At 42.0% G+C, this 23363-nt stretch overlaps 2 protein-coding genes across 4 annotated transcripts in view; one reads left to right on the forward strand and one right to left on the reverse strand.

The window, feature by feature from the left end:
• Nucleotides 1–776: 776 nt before the first annotated feature.
• LOC128423192 (betaine--homocysteine S-methyltransferase 1) lies at nucleotides 777–14973 on the reverse strand. Its single transcript, XM_053408076.1, has 8 exons — nucleotides 14851–14973; nucleotides 11091–11223; nucleotides 8241–8359; nucleotides 6975–7166; nucleotides 5757–5904; nucleotides 4356–4538; nucleotides 2721–2949; nucleotides 777–1104 (listed from the first exon to the last, which is right to left on the reverse strand). Exons 1-8 carry the CDS (start codon nucleotides 14884–14886, stop codon nucleotides 912–914), a joined length of 1233 nt encoding a protein of 410 aa, XP_053264051.1. The 5' UTR covers nucleotides 14887–14973; the 3' UTR covers nucleotides 777–911.
• Nucleotides 14974–16025: 1052 nt separating this feature from the next.
• DMGDH (dimethylglycine dehydrogenase) overlaps nucleotides 16026–23363 on the forward strand; it is a 42487-nt gene continuing 35149 nt past the window's right edge. The window contains exons 1-3 of one of the 3 annotated variants that reach the window (XM_053408074.1): nucleotides 16026–16293; nucleotides 18524–18692; nucleotides 21807–21905. In XM_053408074.1, the coding sequence (XP_053264049.1) occupies nucleotides 16187–16293; nucleotides 18524–18692; nucleotides 21807–21905 (375 nt within the window). In that variant the 5' untranslated portion in view covers nucleotides 16026–16186. The remainder of the gene's footprint in view (nucleotides 16294–18523; nucleotides 18693–21806; nucleotides 21906–23363) is intronic. The other 2 variants (XM_053408073.1, XM_053408072.1) reach the window with 2 other exon arrangements.

The following is a 23363-nucleotide window of genomic DNA, read 5'->3' on the forward strand; positions in this document are numbered from 1 at the left end:
AAGACCTCCAAAGAAGGAGACTCCACCACACTCCTTGGCAGCAAATTCCACTGTCGAACAGCTCTTACTGTCAGGAAGTTCTTCCTAATGTTAAGGTGGAATCTTCTTTCTTGTAGTTTGGATCCATTGCTCCGTGTCCGCTTCTCTGGAGCAGCAGAAAACAACCTTTCTCCCTCCTCTATGTGACATCCTTTTATATATTTGAACATGGCTATCATATCACCCCTTAGCCTCCTCTTCTCCAGGCTAAACATGCCCAGCTCCCTTAGCCGTTCCTCATAAGGCATCGTTTCCAGGCCTTTGACCATTTTGGTTGCCCTCCTCTGGACACGTTCCAGTTTGTCAGTGTCCTTCTTGAACTGTGGTGCCCAGAACTGGACACAGTACTCCAGGTGAGGTCTGACCAGAGCAGAATACAGTGGCACTATTACTTCCCTTGATCTAGATGCTATACTCCTATTGATGCAGCCCAGAATTGCATTGGCTTTTTTAGCTGCCGCGTCACACTGTTGGCTCATGTCAAGTTTGTGGTCAACCAAGACTCCTAGATCCTTTTCACATGTAGTGCTCTCAAGCCAGGTGTCACCCATCTTGTATTTGTGCCTCTCATTTTTTTTGCCCAAGTGCAATACTTTACATTTCTCCCTGTTAAAATTCATCTTGTTTGTTTTGGCCCAGTTCTCTAATCTGTCAAGGTCGATGAACGTGCTCTGAATTGTGTGTACTGCAAATAAGTTGGAGTATTCAATAGAAGTGCAGCACATAGCATGGGTGCATTTTAATTTTTTAAAAGTGTTTTGAGATTTATTATACTTCCAACTTGCAATTAATAAATTCTGTCTGATCTTTCCACTGAGTTGTCAATTATACAGTGACATGCTTGATTTTGCATAGACAAAATTGCTAATAATCTATGCTACAGTGCTGGATTTGAATTTCTGTCTTTTGAAGAGTTCTTTCTGCTGTTGTTCAGATGTTGCTTCTTTCTGCTGTATCAACTCAGCATCCCCTTTGGTGACCCCCCAGGCATCTGGCTTTGACAGTGAGGGGCAATATGGTCTTCCTGAAGCAGGCAAGAGATTCTCCCAGTATTCCTTCCTAGCCCTAGGTTAAAAAAGGGACAAATCCTATTCAATATATTTTTAATCAAAGAGGGATACAGTACGAGATATTTTACAAAATGTTTTAGCATGTAAATCAACAGATTGTCATAGAATAATTTTGGTTGTAAACCTAACAGTGCAAAGGATTGTTTTAATAACTAAATTTAAGGTGTTCTACTTTTAACTATGGCTCACTATGATGCCTCTGATTTTACATAGCCATGAAAAAGAGGACCTGTCCTGGAAAAAGAGGATATGTGGCAACCCTGACTTGCCAGAGGGATTAATAGTGTAATCATTCAGCCAGGACACTGAGATCTAGCACCGAGGGCCTCAAACACTTAAGGGGGCACATTGGTAGTGCTGTATTGTTGCTAATTCTCCCCACTCCACCTCTCCAAGGATATTGAGGCATAAAACCCTAACATATCACTTCTGGAATACAGGTGCTTTTGAAAGGGTTATATGCATATTTCCTAGTTTCTTTTCCTCCTAAGGCCAGGTCAAAAATAACATTGACATATATAATATAGTGAAGAGGGGGAGGGGGCTAAAATGAACTTTGTAGCCCCAGGAATATGAATAGTAGGTTTCCAGAAATCTCGACTATAGCTTTAAACATTGTTGAATGTTCAAAGGCAGCACATTGTTGAACTTCAAAGGCAACCTATATAATGATTGCAATGTAAGACATTTAAATGAGGTTTCAGGACCTCAGACAACCTTCACAATCATGATACAGATATATGCTGAACTTTATAGTGGCCCTCTGGCTTAGCTGTAACAAAAAGGAAGGCAATACCACACAATAACAAAAGAATCCCCAACATTTTGTGTCAGGGAGGGAGAATATTTGGAAATCTAAGAAACTGTTATGAGCCCCACAAAATACCCATTTCACAGAATGAAAGTGGTGATGCTCAGAACTGCCTCCACTCCCTGAAACAAAATCTCCCCAGGGGCCCAGCAACATATCTACATACAGCTCAAAACAAAGAAAACACAGACACCCCCCCCAAAAGAGAAACCCTTGGCCTGAAATAAAACCCTCACAGGTTTGTTTTTTAAAAAATTAAAAATTGGTAGGGACAGAAGGCCTTGATGGGCACTGCATTGGGCGCCTAAGAAGTAGTATGAACAGAACAAGTTTATTATGAAATTGATATCTAAATGTCCCAACATGTTTGGAGCATGAGGGGAAACTATAACTAAGAAGCTAGTATTCTGATTGAATTCAGTCTCTCTAGCTTTACTATACATAGCAAATGCTTCCAGCCTAACATGAAAGGAACAACATTTATATCATCAGGAAATCTGAATGAAACTTTACTGTACAATGGCTGAATAACAAGTACTCTAGTAAACTGGAGGATATTTAACTCAGTCACTGTATTGATCTAAATGCAGATGTTTAGTAATATCCTGCATCCATTACTTCTATCTTGGTGTTTAGGTCTATAAAATTACTGTTCAAAACTGCTTGTGTGCATGGTTTTATACCATGACATAGAGTTCTACTACTACTACCAAGAAATTTGCTATATGAAGCAATGCATTTCTGAAAAAGAAATATATATAGTGGGTTATTTTAGTATCAGAGTTAAAAATATACTTTACCTTGCTCTGACCCATGGTTTGGTATGCATGCTCAATTCACTTCCCCAGCTGCCATGTTTTTCAGAGGCTTGTGGTAAAAATCCTCTTTCAGGGGCCAGCTCCTCGGCAATTGCTCTGATGTGATATGGTTCAAACCCACAGCACCCTCCAATATATCGAACCCCCAAATTATAGGCCTCTCTTGCATATTTGTGAACATCCCATCTGGATAGAATTCTTGGCTCCAAAGCTGTAATGATATGTAATTACTTTAACTTCATTATTATCTGAACATTCGGTGATAAAAATCTCTGCAAAACACTACCATTGTCATCCAAATGTTTTACAAAATAGGTTTGTTTTCTTTAGACAGCGCTAACCAGGACAGACAATTGTGTATTTATTCACAACTATTTAGTTTGCAAACAGCAGCAAGGAGTCTCTTTCCAGGGACCATAAGGCAGAGCCACAATAGCCACTCTTGGGGAGCAAGTTTTCGGTTTCCAAACTGACTTTTCTTAGGTAGGGCTCCCTATTCCACAAAGTGATCTAAACAAATTTTTCAGCACTCTTTTCCAGTTCCAAGAATTACCTACATGTTTTCCCAACCAAATGGAATAGATCATCTGAGGAACAGGGAGATTCTATTTATTTATTTTTAATCCCCAGTTCAGCATGCAGGGTGGGAAGCTTTAAGCATACGGAGATGGGGATGAAAATCAGTAGCTTTCTCCTGCTCCTTAGATGATATTTGCAGATCTTCTGGGAAGCAGATGGCCCAAATTTCATCCCAGTCTCAGCACGGACATCAAGCCCAGCCCTATAACAGGATGAAAATAACACACACACCCCTCAGCTGATCTGCATGGTAACTGGCCCTATCTACTTTTGGGCTCTGCCCATGTATGAAATGTGACCCCACCCCTAATAGCTTTTTGCTGAGTAACGTGGTCTGTGGCCTGAAAAATGGTTCCTATTCTTGCTATAGACGTTTACCTGCCAGCAATCTTTAGGTTTAAATATTTAGACTCTGACCCTAGTGTTTTAGCATTGTATTTTATAATTAATCTAAGTAAAGGTAAAGGGACCCCTGACCATTAGGTCCAGTTGTGACGGACTCTGGGGTTGCGGCGCTCATCTCGCTTTATTGGCCGAGGGAGCCAGCGTACAGCTTCCGGGTCATGTGGCCAGCATGACTAAGCCGCTTCTGGCAAACCAGAGCAGCGCACGGAAATGCCATTTACCTTCCCGCCAGAGCGGTACCTACTTATCTACTTGCACTTTGTCATGCTTTTGAACTGCTAGGTTCGCAGGAGCAGGGACCGAACAAATGGGAGCTCACCCCGTCGTGGGGATTCGAACCGCCGAACCCACAGCACCACCCGCATCCCTATAATTAATCTAATTGACTATAAATCACTCTTGAAATATGAATAAATGATGGTGCATTTTAAAAAAATTGATAATACATTTTATACAATGCAACATGGCTTCAGTTCCAGACCAACTGTATGCTTTTGAAGGCAATGGGGCCTATTTCCAGTACATGGACTGGATATTTGATGTATACTGTATACTGCTATTTGATGTATAAGTGCTATTTTTCTCGCAGCTTCACGCTAAGAACAGCAACAACAACAACAACAAAAGTCTTACCAAAAGGAAATTCAGGTAGATCAATGAACCCCTGCTTCCCACAGTCCGGAGTATGAAACGCAAGTGGCTGTGACATGAGGTGCGCTTTTAGTTTAGCAGCTGCCAAGCCCTCCTTCATGAGTTTCAGAGTTTTGAGGGAAGTAGCTGGATCAAAATGGCAGTTCACTCCAACAATAGAAGCACCTAAAGAACAAGATGTGAAGTGTTTCACAATATCTTTCAATTCAATGTTTTTAAACTAATGTGATCTGTGTATAAAGGGCCCCTTGTGATGTTATGGTGTGTGTTTTTTTATCTGCACTTTAAATATGCATGTATGGAAACAGACATAAATAGCAAAGTACTTATTGTCTTTGAAATGCTGGGAGCGTCAGATTAAAGTATGAGATCCACACCTTGCAGGACTGGGCTGAATGTACTCTAGACCTGGGGTGGGCAGACTTCAAGCTTGAGGGATTTGCTAAGTTCCCACCCACAAACCCAAAGACCACAAGCTGGCATCACTAACTAACTAACTAACTAACTAACTAACTAACTAACTAACTAGGTTTGTTTGTTTGTTTGTTTGTTTGTTTGTTTGTATCCCGTCCTCCCCGGCTGAGGCCAGGCTCAGAGCGGCTAACATCATAAAAACAACACAATATGCATAAAAGCAGACATCAATTAATTAAAATACATCTTAAAATTAATTCTGACAAGTTAAAATCTGGGGCAGGTGGCAATTATCAGGTTGGAATCACATGCAAAATACTACCTTAGAAAGGGAGGTAAATGTATACTTAGAATTAAAGGGCAGTCTGTACCTCTTAGTGATACCTCCCAGTCCAGAAATTTGTTTGTGTGTGTTTTTGTTTTTTTTGCTCACAGTCCTTTCACACAAAAACCCATTCCTGGTTCCTCCCATCCAAAGCTTATTCGTTTTAGCCACCTAATTTAAGTGTGGAATTGTTGGTATTGTAAAGCAACCAAGTATGGGTGTGGGGTACAAGCTTCAAGTATTTGCGCCGGGATTTGCATCTCGTGCACCTTTTCAGGCAGAATCAAGAGATTGATAGCTGTTCCCCACTTGCCTGTTTTTCTGTGCTGCAACAGCTAAAGTGGGCGACAGGGTCATTTGCAAAGCACTTGTTAAAATGCCATTTTTACTTTGAGCCTTAATAAAGCAGATTCGAAATTTTAAAATAAAAAGTAGAACTATTTGAGTAATTGGTCCATTAGGGAGAATGAGGTAATGCCCCCCCAAGCTGGGTCCACTATGAGCCAACAGGCCTTCCCTTTCACCTTGTCCAATATTTTCCTACTCAAACATGCACCTACTTTTGCTGAGCTTCTTTCATCTCATTCCATATCGCTAATATTTTAACTTGTATCACGATGGATACGTCAAATATATAATCTTACCAGCGTTTACAAGTTTGACAGCACATTCTCCAGGTAATATGCCATGCATATCTCCTTCTGGACCAATACAAAGAGTTGCTGCAACTGGAACCCCAGCTTCTTTTAAGGTTTCAACTGCCCACACAGCTTCTTCCACATGTTCAAAATACTAAAAAGAGATGAAAGGAGTAAGTAAGAGAGAGAGAGAGAGAGAGAGAGAGAGAGAGAGAGAGAGAGAGAGAGAGAGAGAGAGAGTTCAGAGCATAATGCTACCTTTGGTGTGAAAATGTGACAGAAACAAACAAAAGACTAAAAGAAAACGTACTTTTTTTAAAATTGGGATACAATGCAAAAACCCCACCCCCTGACAAAAGGGCTTTGTGGAGGGTCAGAGCCATTGTTGCATCTGCCCCATATCTATGCATGGTGGCTGTGATGAAACAGAGGTGGACTACGATTAGCCCTGATCACTGCCGGAGCTCCAGACTGGCACATTGATCGACTCCACAAGGGGCCTAATGCCTAGCTCTGCTCCCTCCCCACCTTTGGAATGCTCCATATTTCAAGGCTTTCTGCTGCCCTCCAATGGCAAGAAGAATACCACCAGTGGGCCACTCACCTTCAGTTGGGAGACACCTTTGCTGAAGCCAGTGCTTCCCCTTCCCAGCCCAGTGGAGAGGGAAATGAGGATTCCTGTTATTTTCTAAATATTCAAAACTTTCCCTCAAAAAATTGCATTTGCTGAGTATCTTTCTTCATATACTAAACTCATTTGTACCTCAGGGTATCTGTTTAAGGGTTCTACCAACCTACTCACTAAGCATCTATCCTGATTTGTTCATGTAAAATTTATGTGGAGGCTATATGATATCAGTTTATTGAGCATTCATTCTGATTTGATTGTGCAGAGGCTAGGCCCAAGACATTGTTATCCCACACCTTCCAGCATTGGGGGGGGGCTGAGGGGCACATGGCCCTGGGTACAAATTTCTGAGGGGGTGCCCCACCCCCAACTCTGGCACTCTTGGATGAAACAGATTTTCTAGATCCATTTCAATAGGGGTTTAGGCCCGGTTTTGGCATGCCTTGGTCACTCTTTGGGGGTAGGTGGGTTGCAAATCTGCAGAGCCCCATTGTGCAAGCAGTTTTTCAATTCACACAAACTCTGGATATGAACCTATCACAAAAGCCGTTTCCCCCATTATCACCACTTACTGTTTCCTTAATGGTTGCATTTACCTCTGCAATTAAGAAGTCCACATTCTTTTTAGTAAAAACCTCTAGCTGCTTTCGAAAGATTGATTTAACTTCAGCTTCACTCTTGCTACTTAAGTATGAAGGGGTTTGGCTGACGCCTCCAGCCACCAAAGCATCCCCTTCTTGAGCCACTTCTTTTGCAATATCACAGGCTGCTTCGTTTACTTTCTTGCCCTGATAATACAGAAATAGCATTAGTACGGACTTACACCATACACATACCTACACTTTTATTGTAGGAAAAAGGAATACACATTACATTTGTTGTCCAGCTAAGAAGTCTCACATTTTACCAATCATCACAGTACAGTTTCATAAGGGGGTGTTTTTTTTATTAGAGGACAGTGTAAATGTTTGCCTGCTTCGTTTTTGGGTCCAAAATAGTATCTTCAGAGGTCCCAAAAATATTTCCTGAAAATAACTCCTTCTAATCACAACATATAGTTCGCCTCTCTTTGCTGCCATTGAGCCAGCCTGCTTCTGTTTTGGCAAAAGCAACTAACCAACCAACAACAACTAACTAGGCCTTCATCAGTAGTCCCACCCAGACAGTCAGGAATCATGCAGCAAATGTCATTTATTCTGTCACTCCTGGCAAGCAAAGTTAATTTAGAGTGAGGACATGTGTGATCCTAACCAACTACCTAAAAATAGGCAAATGATCCTTAAAATATTGAAGAGGAGAGGGCTTCTCAGTGTTGACAAAAGTGTCTGTATCTCTTCTCTGGTTCTGTCCTGACATTGCTGACATGTTCTCAAGTGAGAGATTTAAAAGCATCTGAGGAAAATATTGGGGGGGGGGGATGTTTTCAAGTCTGAAAGGTAACCACAGTGTTACGATATCTCTAAGGAGGAGCAAAGGACAAACTGGCCTCCAACTTTAGTTTCTAGATTAAAAAATAGTAACTAGGTTTTACTGAAAAATCAAACAGAAACATTCTTCTTGGCTATTCATGTCTTGCACATAATACTATTTCACACTATAAGGAGTTACTTCTGTATATGGGTATACAAACTTTTCTTTGTCACAATTAATTGATAAATTTAGCCCTTGTCAGCTCCTGTTTTCCACAGTATTAAACAACTTGAAAGTATACTAAATCTTCATATATTTTATTTCTATTTGAATTTTTAAATCTACATCTTTGAATTAATGAGTTATGTCTTGCAAAGATGACCCACGTTTCTGCATTGAGATCATGTAACTCCGCTTGTCAATAAAAATAAAAAGCTGTTGAAACTACTCACAGAATGTTTATCAGCTACATAGTTCCCCCTGTTTTCTAATTTGTCATCACTGGCATAAAAGGTGAATGTCTGTAAAACATTTGATCCAGCCCTGAGGAATTCTCGATGCAGCTGACGAACTGCAAAATGTTTAAACAAAACAGAGAGTCAAATATGATGTTAATATTGTGGCAGCAGCTCCTTTTACATGGTATTGCCTTATCATGTTCCATTTTATGACCTACACATAGTGATTCGCTTCATTTTTAACTGAGTTGTTATACTGTTAAAAAGAAACACTCCCATTGATTTATTAATAAAGGGTATGCGTATTTAATCAATTAAAAAATCTGCACATTAATTTCCCAACTTGCAATTGGTACATCATTAATGCAAAAGGCATCTGAGACTGTTAAACCATTTCACTTGTAGGTCTGACAGTTGGACAAAATTGGATTTGAACCAGGAAGGTTTAAGGTTCATCTCTATTGTAGAGGTATCTTGGGAAAGCAAAATCACTCTCTCTCTCTCATCCTCTTTTTCCTGCCTGTAAAAATAAGAACAATGCTGACTTGAGTAGAAGTATAAATAAATAGGATTCATATGATAATAGCTGATGAAAGACTTCCAGGTAGATCTGAAGTTGCAAAAGAAAGGCACATTCTTTCCTTTCCTTAGAGCAATATCCAGGGTTATCCAAGCAGATTTCCCCCTTCTTCTTCCCCTTCTTCTCTTTCCCTCTGCAGCCTCCTGCACTCCTCCCCCAAATTGCTCTAGACTCTCAGGGACATCCAACTCCCAAATGACTGCGATCTACTCAAAGTTATTGAGCTTTTTTGGGAAAGGCAAAGTTGTTGAACTTTTTTTAGGAAGCCACAGGTTTTCCCCCCTTTTGGGGGGAGATCACTGAGGGGCCAAAGATCACCTGCAGAGGGTCCAAAACCCTACACAGCAGTTTTAGTAGGCATGCAAGGAGCTGCATGAGGAGGAGAGGAAGGGGAAGTCCTGTTGAATGGCTAGAAGTCTGTTCACTACTGGATATTGTCTATAGCCAATTAAGCTATTTTTCCTTAGTCTACTGGTGCAATATGCAATAGCATTTTTAACAGGCAGTGTATCAGAAGTAGATTTTAAATGGGAAATGTGCCACCCACAACTACAATGAATTTATAGAGACAGTAGAACACAGACAGCCAATGCAGTGTCCTCCCGATGTTACTGGATCCCAACCTCAATTGGCCGTAGTCAGCATGACCAAAGGTCAAGGGTGATAGAAGTTGTATCCAACAACACCTGCAGGGTAACCATGCTGGTATCCCTGCAGTGCAGGATACTTAATGTGCACAGGTAGGCCACTAATTACTTCTACTCGTTACCTCATTTAGGAAGCATTTTCTGCCACAATAAAAAGGACTTCATTCCAAGCAAGTGTGTTTATAATTATGATGCCAGAATAGCTGTCTCAATCCCCACAGCAGTTACTGTGCAATAGCTGGCACCATCCGCACTCTAACCAAAGGCAAGAAAAACAGGCTCTGTTTCTTCACTTCAAGACCGTTTGGTTTCCTATCCAGTTTCAAGTTCACATCTGACACTCTCTGTCACCCCTCTCCCCCCTCCCATTTTGACTCATACAAGTGTAATTTAAGAATGATTTAAGGTCACATCTACTGTATTTCACACTTAGAACACTGTTTGCCTGACTGGTATGGGACTTTCGCAATACACCCCAGTTGTGAAATAGTTGTTTGTTGCATTTTTCAAATCTTGCCTTACTTTAAAGGAGCTGGAGTGATACATGGAAAATTGTAGTGGTGGACAGAAGTAGCAGCATCAGGCTTAATTTCACTCTCCCCATACTGTGGCAGGGACAGTTTTGTGTTTGAAGAGGTACAGGTTTTGCCAAATGATTTTGAACATAAAGCTACTACTGAAAATGGTACCAGAACACCTAGTATTCGACACCATCAGATACAAACAATGTGGTGGGTTACTACTGTTCACCTGACCTCCTGTTAGTTGCATCACTGCTGCTTACCAGGAGGCAGAGGGGTGAAGTGCTGGCAAAGCCTGCATGGTGCAAACGCAGAGGCAGAGCCAATCCAATACTCCCATTAGTGCATTTGCACCATAGCCACCATCTCCCTCCTGGTAAATATCAACAATGCAATGACTGCAGGTCAGGTGAGCAGTGCCGTCCCACCACATTGTCTGCTACTATAGAAGCAGAGGATAACCAAAAGACCACTGATTACATTAATATGGCTTTTTTGTGATTATCACAGTATTTGCTTGCATCCCCTTGTCTTTGTAAATCCAGGACCCTATCTTCAAAGACCTATAGATGCCTTCAGACACAGGATAACAAACAGTATACTGTAAATCCTTATTTTAAGGCAGTCCCGAAACTGCAAAAATATTTTTAAAAAGATTAAATTTTACTGATATAATGTTAAAGCAATATTTCTGTAATAACCAGTTCAAAGTGTCATAAAATACAAAATCAGGTATAAATCAGAAAATGTGCCCATTAAAGAGCCCATTAAAATTTGTTGAATAGAATCAATTTTCATTGGCCTGTGTGTTGTGCCCAACAGCTCCTATTTAGCAAAAGTGGACTATGATTAAGTCCATTGAATGAAATGGGATATGAACTAATTGCACCCGACTTATTCCACTGATTTCAAGGAGCATAAAGCACAATCCTCTACAGCCTTACTCATTGTATTTAATGATGTTTACTACCTAGTAAGTTTGTTTAGGGTCACAGCTTTTATCATGACTAACTTTATCAAGCATAGGAGTCAATGTGTATTTTACAACTGGGAATTTTACACAATTCATAATGTATACATTGCAGATTAAACTAACCTGCTTCTGGGTGTTCTAGAGCAGCTTCTGGAGTCCAAGGCCCAGCTTTTACATATCCCCTCTTTTCGAGAGCAATGACAAATCCTCCATCACCAATCACAATTTCTCCAGCATCTAGACGTTCAAGAATACCCTAGAAGAAGAAGAACTACATAGTGTTCATATAATATTTTAGAACGTTCAGCTAAAATGTCTCCAAGCAACTTATATCTGAAAACATATACATAAATACATTATATCATGGGGAGGAGAAAAAAATCATAAAAGGCATTAACATTTCATACAACATATAAAGTTAAGCCACTGCACTTAAGTGATCTTCCTGGGGTGCAAGCCTGGGCAGTGTGTATGGAGGTTCTGGGATGTCTAGACAAGACCCCACTTGTTGGTGTGGTCCAAAGGAAAGCAGAGCAATACGTTTGATTCCAGCAGGGCAGCAGGAGTTGCCAGAAGGAGGCGTACAAGGCACCATCCACTCATCTTAAGACTCCATAATGGATTTGTGTAGGGTTTACTCCTTAGCCTTATCTTCTCCACAAGATATCACACAAGGCAGCAGAGGTTTAGGATCAGAGTTTTCATTCTCTGAAAGTAGATGGGCTACTTTCCCAAGTTGATGAGCCCCATATGCCCCTAATTTCCCTCTACAGCGTATGCAGAAGCTGCCTTCTTGACCGTTGGACTCACTATTGATCTTGTCCACTCAATCCGCCACAGTCTGTCTTCGCATGTAAGGGAAGTCCCTAACTTGCCAAGGGTTGGAGACTCATCAGCTACCCTCATCTGGTTCAGCTTGCCAGTTGAAGCTGTACCTGAAGCTGTCGCATACTGACAGCTTCTAGGAGCCACAGATGAGAGCTGATATTTTCTGAAGAAACTTTGTAAGATTCCACTGGTGGATTGCCATGTAGAAAGCAGCTACCATCAACCATGCCAACACATCTGTCTTAAATCTCTCTTTGTGTGCTAGTTTTATATCATTCCCACCGATAAGAGAATGCTTGCCAGGAGGCCTATGCCAAGTTTATTACTCAACCCTCTGAAACTCACACAAAATCATTTTGCGTCATTGCATTTATTCTTTAAATGCAAGACTGTTACAACAGCCACTAAATTCACCAGTTGTGTGCTGGATTCACAGAGCACAATTTTTTAACTTGCAATGGACTAGCTACTTTGAATCTGCACGACAAAAACTACAGGAAATATGTAGAGGGTCACATTCAGCTTCCAGGATGGAAATTACCCATTCCTGATTTAAGAGGACTATTGAGACCCTGATAGGTCAAAGGAACACAATCTTCACCCTTCATGGCACTTCATTATCACCACTTCTTGGAAATCCTCTTCATTACAGCAAATTCGTATATATATTTTTATAAGAAATTATTTGTACAAAATAATTTTACTCCTTTGAACATATAGAAACATATCTGGTAGTTATTATGGGCCTAAAAGGAAAAACAATACTTGCATTCTGTAAAATACCTAGTCTGGAGGTGATTCTTACCACTGACGGCATTTATAGTATATCATACTAACACCTCTTAGGCGACCAGGTAGACTTGAACCTATTTGTGCCCTATATTGGTTTTTATATCAAGTCTCATCCATCTACCTCAGAATTTTCTACACTGACTGGCAGTGGTTTGCAGGATTTCAAGGAGGAGTCTTTCTTAGTCCCACTTGGATATGCTGGGAGTAGAAGCTTCTATACTAAGCTATGCCCTTCCCTAAGACAAGGTGTCATTTTGGGTTATTACTCCCTTATGTGCTTGATGGCAGATCCTGTTCAAAGTATTATTTCCCCTTGAGTATGTAATGCTATTTATTAGGAAAAAGTTTGCTGACAATTGCCTGGGCTGCCATCTGAACGGCTCTTTTTGTGATCCCTCAGTCATAGTTAACTAAGGCACTAGTGACAGCTGTCCTGTGTTTCTTTTCATAGCTGCAGTGACAGTTGCTGTTGAATCTCAGACTGACCTCTCCCTAAATGTCTGTGCCCCCCTTTTATTAACTGCTTCACGATTTACCAGACCTGCTTCATAAAACTCTGCTTCTGAAGTGAAGACAGTGTGAATTGAGTCTAACAGTGCACATGTTACACACTACACTTGCCCATATGTTCTAGGAACATATAATCTGGATGCTAACATTTTTAAAACAAATCTGATAGGCGATGCATTTCCCTATCACCAAAAAGTTCACCCTTCCGTTAGGAAACAGCTTAGTTCTATGCTTCTTTTTCTCCTTCTCTCTCTGTGAGGCTTTTGGGGCAGCATGATTCCCAGCACAGTCTTTCTAAATCTAAACAGTATCACAATATAATCTCCTGCCCAAGCATTGTTTACACTTCTCTTCATTTTCCATTCTTTGTATGCAAAAGGTGCCCACATTTTCCACTGTAGTCAAATATTTTTGTTCTTCTATCCATAACATTGCCCAGATTTACCTTTCTTTCTCCATTAACACTGCCAAAATCATGGCCAAGGAGCTGTTTATTGGTTGACTGGTGCTACTTTTTAATCTCTGTCTTTCTGAACACTATCTAGTATCATATGCTAGATTATTAGATTTTATCAATACAGCTTTTATGAAGATGGATAATCTATTTCTTCAGGTTTCCCCCTGCATGTGACTTTCCTTCAAACATATAACTCCATAGCTATGCACACATACATACTCCATTCTCCAACAGGCATATTATCCATAGGTCTAATATTTAAGGGTACTTTTACCTCTCCTATTAGGTTTTAGTCATATACACGATCAAGCAACAGTAACACAAATATTTAGATGAATTCCTTTGAAATCACACGGAGTAACGTTTATGAAAGCAATTAACAATGAGTCTTCTAGTGAAGCTTTCTAATGACAATGAAGATTCATATCTGCGGGACTGCAAATTTGCATATTCATGGCATAGGAAGTGACCAACAATTCTGACTGATTACATTTTTATGCAGAATCCTGGCCAAAGCATGTAAAAAGTGTTATCTATCTAAATCAGTATCACATTCAGTTGTTCCAAATGCAGAAAACACACTTTGCTATCATACTGAACATTCCCATAGCAATGTGAATAATCAGATTTATACACAAAATGAATGAAAAGTCCTGGGATATAAAAAATTTGTCAGAACCAGGTGCCCCTGGCTTCAATACGCCTCCTGGCTTACACTCAACAGCCTCTAGGGCAGCTGAGATAGTTAAGAGTGTAGACCAGTGGTTCCCAACCTTTTTTTGGCCATGCCCCACCTAAGTATCTCTAAAATCCTGATGCCCGCCCCCATATAATTCTTATTATTCGAAAAGTGAACTCCTATTCAAGTGGAGGAAGCCTAAAAGGCCATTTTTAAGAGGGGCAATTCGAGAATGAGTTATTAACAGTGGTTAATAACTCATTCTCGAATTGCCCCTCTTAAAAATCAAATTGCTCCACGTTGGGAACCACGGGTGTAGACCGAGGTGTCTATTTCTATACCTCAACTCGTGGAGCGGACTTTCACCTTTGACCCTCTTGAAGCCCCCAGGGTCTGGCTATTAGCAAAGCCCCAAACGACCCCTCTCTCGCTCACAACTTTTCTATTAAAGCACCGTTGTTCTTTTTCTCGATGACGCCTTGCAGGAGATAACAGACCACTTCTCTTGCCCGAAGACAGAGAAAGGTGTCTAAGGTTGGCGGCTCTATTACACCTCGGGCCTTCTCTTCACCACAAAAAGCAAGCAAGCATGAGCCCCAAGCAGCCGGCGGCTTTACCTTCTTGTTTTTCGGGGTCCCTCCAATAGGTGCCATGATCCGCCGCCCTGTCGATCCTTGTCGGGAACTGCACTTTCCCTCCTCTGCCGCCGAGACAAACAAACGCAGCACGCCCCAGCAAAGAGGCACAGATAGCGCTGCAAACCGCTCGGGCGTTTTATATCCTTGGGAAGGGGCGGCCAGAGGTGGGTGGATCCTGAGCTGGACGTCGATTGGAGAAAGAGGCGTCTCAATATAGCTGCGTTCGCCCGGGCAAGACCCTGCTTGGACTTGTTCCTTTCTGCGAAGGGCGAAAAGTAACGGTGCCTCGAGAACTCAAGCACCGGGTAACGTCTCTCTCACTCTCGAAGAAGCAGCAGTGTAGAATCACGGCTACTTAAACGCTCCATACATTTAAAGCGCCACTTCGAGCATTTGGCAACTCACAGTTACCTAGAAATAATTATTAGGGTGTTAAGCGCTAACGGCGCAGCATTTCGCCTCGCATGCAGCAGGTCCCAAGTTGGGGAAAACTCGTGACTGAAACCCTGGGCAGCCGCTGTCAGTCAGTGTGGACAATACTGAGCAAGATAGACCGATGGTGCGGCTCACTATATGGCAGCTACCTACGGGGCGGGAGGAAGCAATGCTTCAAATTCCCACGTAATTCCCCTCGCCTCCCTCAAGCGCCTAGTTCATGGGTGCCACAAATGCATCATATTTTTCAGTGTGCTGTTAGAAGCTGGCTTCCAACGGCCATTTTCAGGATTTCGTGTATACTTCCCAAGGTTTTGAGATCCCTCAGTGCAGGAAGCAAGTCATTTTTCCTAAACCCCACGCACCCACCCACCCAAATATGTATCTTTACCGGGTATAGAAACATGGGCCGCTTACAATGGGTGGGAGGGGGCGCAGGAGGAAAAGTACTTTTTAAAATACGAAAGAGTCGGTCTTAGGTTTGGGTGCGCCTCCACCGCGTTGCGCCAACGTCGTTTTCTTAACTTCCCCTGAGCCCGTTCTTGTCCCCTCGCCCTGACACCCGCACCCCTAGCTCCCAAGAAGCCATTTCGGCGGGGGGAACCCTTCCAGCAATTGCTCCCTTTCCCCCACCCCTCAAAGGGAGAAAGGTTTAAAGATAACAACAACACCCCCATAAGCCGCTCTTTCGCCTTCGAGGGGCGGTCCTGGTTCCCTCCGCGGTGGGGATTGGCCGCAGAGTGAGCTCTGCCAACTGGAAAACGACGGCTCAGCCTGTCTGTCTTGTGGGGAGCAAAGGGAGCGGGGTGCACATTGGGAAGGAAAGAGCCTCGGCTGCCCGAGCCACCATCTCCTGAGACAGACAGATAGAGAAGAAGCCATGCTCCGGGGAGCCCTGCGGTCGCTCCCGCCAAAGCTGTGGGGCAGGGAGCCCGCCTTCTCGCCCCCTGCTCGGCCTTTTGCCTGCAGCCCGACCACTGAAAGGTGGTGAGTCCAGCTTCAGGCACTTACCTCCACTTCTGCTCTAGCCGCGTTATTCTCGAGTCTGGCCTCAAATAAAGGCTGGTTCTGTGTGCATAGGCAGCCCAGCTGCTCTGTGGTGTTGGTGGTGGTGTAATTTGTCCCAGACCCGAGACTTAAAAAGGGATGTTTTTCCTGTTTCGTGAAATTGGTCTGAGGCAGAGAGACTTTGGGTTGCGTTTTACATGCGTAAAATTATTAAAACATAGCAGGGTGAGGATGCACTTAATTACACCTGAACAAATTTAATGTAGATCCTGTGAGAAGTCAAATTAATATTTAGTTACATTTTAATTGTATTGTTCCTTCGCAGAGTTCAGGGTAGCATACATTGTTCTTTCATCTTCACAACAGCGGAGAGGAACTCACCCTTTTGTCATCTGGGAAGCTTTGTGGTTGAATAAGGATTGGAACCCAGGTCTTAATGTCCTTAGTCGTTTCTAAAAGGCTGCATATATTCCTGCTTGCCTTTGATCCATTCTTGGCATACTTAGAACTCTACAAAATTGCCTTTTTCTCCTCTAACAGTGTCTGTGGATGTGTTTTTGGGGTGCATTTGTATGCATCCTGTTGTAGCCCATACTGTGTAACTCCTATGCAGGTGTGAAATGCCTTAGCTAAAAAGGTAAATACTTTCTCCAAAATCCTTGCATGTTGGTGACACTGAGATGTCCCTCCCTCTCCACATCCCACAACTATAACCTTTATGTTTAGAGATCAACCAAAATTGAGAGAGGTCCATTCTGTGTCCATTCCCACATGGTGTATCATTAATACACACTGAAAGGTAAACACAATTGAAGACTTTTGAACATTAAATTGGTGTACCTCAGCTCAATATGGAAGCTGCCTTTAGGGTGAATGAACCTGTGAATGGTTGTGAGTGGTGAACAGTGGTGGCTGCTGCTCACTTGAGCTGATAGGGCAGTGGGCAGGGCAGCTAACAGCAACTGGAGCTAGGGATAAGCAGAGCCAGAGGTCACAAGAGGCAAGCTCACTTAATCCAGAAACACACACTGGACACTTCTAGACTGTCGCCATTGTGTAACCTCCCTGCCAAAAGAATAAGAATGAATGCTCAATAAATAGCTCCATAAACATGTACAAACAGACAGGGCCAGCCCAATACACTTTGGAACCTGAGGTGAACCACCAAATGGTGCCCTCCACCCCACCAGGAAAAATGGGGTGAGTGAAGACCTACATCAGGAACAAAAGAGGAATAAAGATCCACATCGGAATCTGCTGCCCCTGTGGATCCTGCCACCTGAGACAGTCATCTCACCTGTCCTCATGGGTGGGCTGGCCCTGCAAACAAAGCAGGATGAAAGCTCAATAAGTAGGTTATACGGAAGCAAACACAGACTTGATACATACACAAGTGACTGTGTGGCAGGGGAAGAAAGCAAGGCTGGGGACTCGGAGAAGGACAAATGGAGATGTTGAAGGCCGGCAGGGGGGTTCTGCATGGCACTGCAAGAAAGCGAGTCTTTCCCTCCAGCACGGAAACCAAAAATCTTGTTGTGGCTCATTGCCTCTGCTTTAAACAAAAGTGGCACAACCTGCCTGCTCTTTCTGTTGCTTCCTACCCAGTGTCTGGAATGCTATATTAACTAAGCTCCTCTCAGATTTGCAGCAACGGCAGCAGCAGTGTGATTAGCTGAAAGCATTCTGAGTGAATCCTCGTTTCGCAACCTGGATAAAATGGGACGTGAATATTTTGAAGCGCTCTCAGTGGATTGGTAATGGGTGTCATTCTGAAAGGAACAGTGTTATGAATAGAATCATTGAATTGTAGAGTTGGAAGGGACCATGAGGCTCATCTAGTCCAACCCACTGCTATGCAGGAATCTTTTGCCCATCATGGGGCTCAGACCCACAACCCTGAGAGTCTCATGCTCTACCAGCTGTGCTATGATTTTGCACAAAGTGCAGCAAATAAGTCTCATAATTGGCTAGCTGTTTTCATTCTCTAGGAAAGAAGGGAATTTGATTTTCATTCTCTAGGAACGAGGGGAATTTGATAATTTATTTATTTATTTTTTATATAATTTGTTTTTTAAACTGAGGCTTCTTTCACTCTGCCATCTTAGGGATGACATTATACTTCTTGAACTATTTATGTAAAATACGTAAGAAATACAGTATGTAAAAAAAAGGCAAAGAAGCAAGATTCCTGTTTCTGTGTTTTTCCTAGGGAAGAAAAACCTTCTACAGAAGCAAGATGGAAAGATGCAGCAGAAACAGTAATTATTGGAGGTGGTTGTGTTGGTGTGAGTCTTGCCTACCACCTGGCCAAGGCTGGCATGAAAGACGTACTTCTGTTGGAAAAGTCTGAACTCACTGCTGGATCTACATGGCATGCAGTAAGGGAAAGTTCTAACATATTAAATATGAAACAAGCCGTCCAATTTCTAGTTGCTTAGATAATAACAATTTAATAAATTATATAATTATTGTCATTCTAAATATAGCCTTTCGCAACTCATTAAATTGTCTCTCAGAAACACAGTGGAAATTTGCATAGAGCTGAAACTCATTAATTACTGATGCTTACTATGGGAGGGTGACAGAGTAGCTCATCCATTGCATGTTTGGCAATTGAAATTGGGCCTTGCAAATGCTACCATTATAGCATGTAACCTAAGCAAGCGGAAGCAGGGTTTTTTTTGTTTTGTTTTTTAAACTAACGTGTTTAGTTACAGCTCCTTGTCAAGGGTGAAAGGGAGCCTAGGTACACCTCTGTGTCTTCTGAAGCAGCAAAATCCTTCTTTTACCATCTGCATTTTTCAGGAAGATTGCTCCCTACCAATACAACTGAAGCCAATAGAAGCCTTTTTGCAACACTGGTTTGTTTTTTTTGCAGGGGAGGCACAGCACACAAGGAGGAGAGTTTTAGACCTTTCTTCATCGGCTGCAACTTCCCTGCAAAAAGGCGCCCCATGCCACAATTATGCATGAAAAAGGCAATTATTGTCTCCCATAGAGGGCTTTTAAAAAGACTAATTATGGAGGGCAGAGGGACGAGAGATCTGCAGGGTGGATGAAGGGGCCCCAGGGGGTGTATCTGATCCATGGGTAGGGATGTTTGAGAATTCCTAAGAAAACAGAAACAGGAGTGGCAATTGGCAGTGTTTGCTTATTTTCCGATGTCTGGAACAGAAATCAATCCAGCAAATGTGTTTAGCATTCAGAGTTGTTGTTGTTGCTTTCAGCCTGCAAGCAATACGTAATTGATTACCTTCCCCTCACATTTTCATTGTGTTTCCTTTGCATTGAAATGAATGGGGTGGAATAATGTAATGACAACATAATTTATATAATTAATTACACGTTAGGTAATTTCACTACAGTTGACAGCAAGACGAATAGCATACTTTTTGGCAGATGATGACTACAATGGAGTGGAAGCAGTGCTGCCTGCTTACAAATACAGGAATGCAAAGCAACGCCTTCTTACATCACTATGCATAGACCAGCAATTCCACATCTCTGAAAGTGACAGGACTCCAATGTTTGACCTGAGTTAATGTTGTATCTTAATTCTGCCTCTGCCTCGTTAAGATTGTCAGGATTGCATTGAAAGGTGAAAAACTCTTACACTGATTTAATGGAGAGAGGAATACCATTTGGCAAGGTTCCCTGCATATACTAACCATAGCATTCACAGAAAAACAATCTATTTATATTTCTGTAGTTATGCAAGGCATTCTGCTCCATGCGGGAATTACAGATTAGTAGCTGGATCCATATTACGCAAACTGTGCTGTGACCTAGCTAGTTACCAAGAAGAAGTTGTTTTCAAGAGCTTGCAGCCTCAGGGTAATCCTAGATATCATATCGTGTGTCAGTGGTGGTGGCTGTAGTAAAGCCAAATTAGACATTACTAACATGTACCGTATCTGCTGAAGTGGTATACATTTCTAGTCACCTTGCATATTCATATACCTATTGTAAATTATCAATGTAGCACTTGATAGACTTTATGAAATATAGTGACTCTCTCTCAAATTTTGTGTGCATAGTTCTGCACAGTGTGTCCTCCCAAGACCAAACTTCAGTGTGTATTTTGGTCTATAAGTTCCTTGAACATTTGATGCTGTTCTCAGCATTTGATTCTCAAGCTGTGTTGATGTGCTTGCCATTGAAGTTTTAGGCTGAAATCAGATACACACTTAGCTGGGGGTAAGTTGCATTGAACTCAGTGAATTCACTCAGTGTTAACCACTTAAGTGATTATGATTAGATGATCTTCCTCTGGCTTGTTTCATAACTAAATCTGTTGCAAACTTTGAGAAAACTCAAGTCTTTCCATGAATTTTCTGAGCATGCTCAGAAGATGCTGGGCCCAGTGGAGCTCTCCATTAGCTCTCTTTTATTGCTAATTCTCCATCCCAAACTTACGCATCGAAGTGGTGAGAGAATTGGTCTAGGTTGGCAAAGCCTATTGCAGATGTTTTGAAACACTCCTGCAGTATTGATATCACTGAGGATATTGATCGTAGAAGTACAGGCAGCACTAACTAGTATGATACAGACAGCACTAGAGCAAAATTGTAGTAAGGCCCTGACCTTGCATTCCTGTAAGGTAGAGATGACTGTGTTGGTTATGAACTATGTTGTGCTAGAATGAACATATTTCTATGCCGTTCGTTTCCATCCATAGCTTTGGCCAAAGGATAGGATCAGGTTTTTAGACAGAGAATAAATTGAACTCCCAGAATTATGTAGCTTAGATTTGCAGAATACAACATACAGGGATTATTTCATCTTTCAGTGAAGTATGCAAAGTGCAGCCTATATAAGAATACTGTTTTTAGTCTTCCTATGCTCATGCTTATGCAGCTGATGCACAAGAGAGAAGTATAGCTCTAAGGTATGAACAAGTAAAACAAATCTGATGGAAAGAAAAACCTAAAGAGGGAAAATCCTTACCTCTGCCCCACCCCCCAAAACCCCAGCTCCATAATAATTCAGTGGCATGGAACATTGAGGGACTAAGAGGGGGGAAACTGGGTGGAAGGAGAATAGAGTAAAATGGCTAGAACTGGGGAACAGAGAAGCATAGATACGTAGAAGGAACTGTCTCAGTTTTCAAATAGATCACTTCTTGGTTCTCACGGAGAAGATCTTTTTCATTTTTCCCAGGGGTGGAAGAGAGAGTTGCTCATAGATGTTAATGGAGAAATTAAATAATTTAATGTAGCAGGGATTGGGCACAAATGTGTCTTTCTCCTCCCTCGCCTCCATAAAACCCCAAATGTGGCAGTGGTGGAACAAAATTGTCTCAACGGAGTGGGGAGCTCAAAAAAGCTCAGTGGGGGACCCAACATGCTTAGTGGGGAAAGGGGAGGAAAACAGGTAAGTGGGGATGGAGTGGGGTGGAGCGGCTGGAACCATGAACAGAAGCATTCCACACTGCAATGTTTTGTTGAAGACACCCCATTTGTATCCCCCCTTTTTTTGTTCTTTTTTAAAAGGCAGGTTTGACAACGTATTTCCACCCTGGAATAAATCTGAAGCAGATCCATCACTACAGCATCAAGCTTTATGAACAATTAGAAGATGAGACTGGACAGGTGTGTATCTTTAAATATACTTATTACAGATCCAAAATCTTGTGAAATACAGTATTCTGCACAGAGCAAGAACATTTTGCATGCTTGGGGTTGTTTAGCAACTTTAGAAACTCCCTAATGATTGCTCCCAGTGGCTTCATGTAGATTTTAAATAGCACTGAAGACAACATAGTGCCCTGTGGCACACTACAGCTCAAAAGCCAAGGGGCTGAGGTCTAGATAATTGTCCAGGAATTATTGCAGCTGCATCAACCACAACCCTCTCAAATACCTCCCCCCAAAGGGGTATTTGTGACCAGGTGGTAGTTGTTAAATATTGTTGAGTCCAGGGTGGGTTTTTACAGGGGTGGCTGCACTATTCCTTCCTTCTTTCCACCTCCTCCTCATACAGAGACCCATTCACCACATCCTGAACTCACCCAGTCATATCCCCCACCTTGCTAGCCTTAATCATCCAAGATAGGCAAGAGTCCAAATGGTATGTCATTGGGAGCATACATGCAGAGGTGTACCCAGGCTCCCTTGCACCCTTGTTCAAGAAGCTGGCCTGGCTATTCCAACAATTTAATCTTTGCTAGACCCAGGAATTAGAAGTGACTCAGGGATACAGGCTAACGTCTCCCCACCACACAAACTCACAATACTATGATAATGGCAATTTGTCAGTGCCCTCTTATTCAACTTCATGAAGGTGGAGCAGCAAATAATTTCCCTTGTTTTGTTTTAATGATTGGTTTTATTGTTTGCTACTTTGGAAAATACTAATGAGCATTTAAAAAATATGTTTGAGCATTAAAGTATGACTTGTATTAGAATAATAGAATTGTAGTGTTGGAAGAAAGTGAGGAGGAATTAAAGAACCTTTTAATGGGGGTGAAAGAGGAGAGCGCAAAATATGGTTTGAGGCTCAACATCAAAAAAACGAAGATCATGGCCACTGGTCCCATTACCTGGAAGAAATGGAGGCAGTGAGAGAATTTACTTTCTTGGGCTCCATGATCACTGCAGATGGTGACAGCAGCCACAAAATTAAAAGACGCCTGCTTCTTGGGAGAAAAGCAATGACAAACCTAGAGAGCATCTTAAAAAGCAGACACATCACCTTGCCAACAAAGGTCCATATAGTTAAAGCTATAGTTTTCCCAGTAGTGATGTATGGAAGTGAGAGCTGGACCATAAAGAAGGCTGATTGTCGAAGAATCGATGCTTTTGAATTATGGTGCTGGAGGAGACTCTTGAGAGTCCCATGGACTGCAAGAAGATCAAACCTATCCATTCTTAAGGAAATCAGTCCTGAGTGCTCACTGGAAGGACAGATCCTGAAGCTGAGACTCCAATACTTTGGCCACCTCATGAGAAGAGAAGACTCCCTGGAAAAGACCCTGATGTTGGGAAAGATGGAGGGCACAAGGAGAAGGGGATGACAGAGGATGAGATGGTTGGATAGTGTTCTCGAAG

The sequence above is a fragment of the Podarcis raffonei genome, chromosome 11 (genome assembly GCF_027172205.1).
Source record: "Podarcis raffonei isolate rPodRaf1 chromosome 11, rPodRaf1.pri, whole genome shotgun sequence".
Taxonomy (NCBI): domain Eukaryota; kingdom Metazoa; phylum Chordata; class Lepidosauria; order Squamata; family Lacertidae; genus Podarcis; species Podarcis raffonei.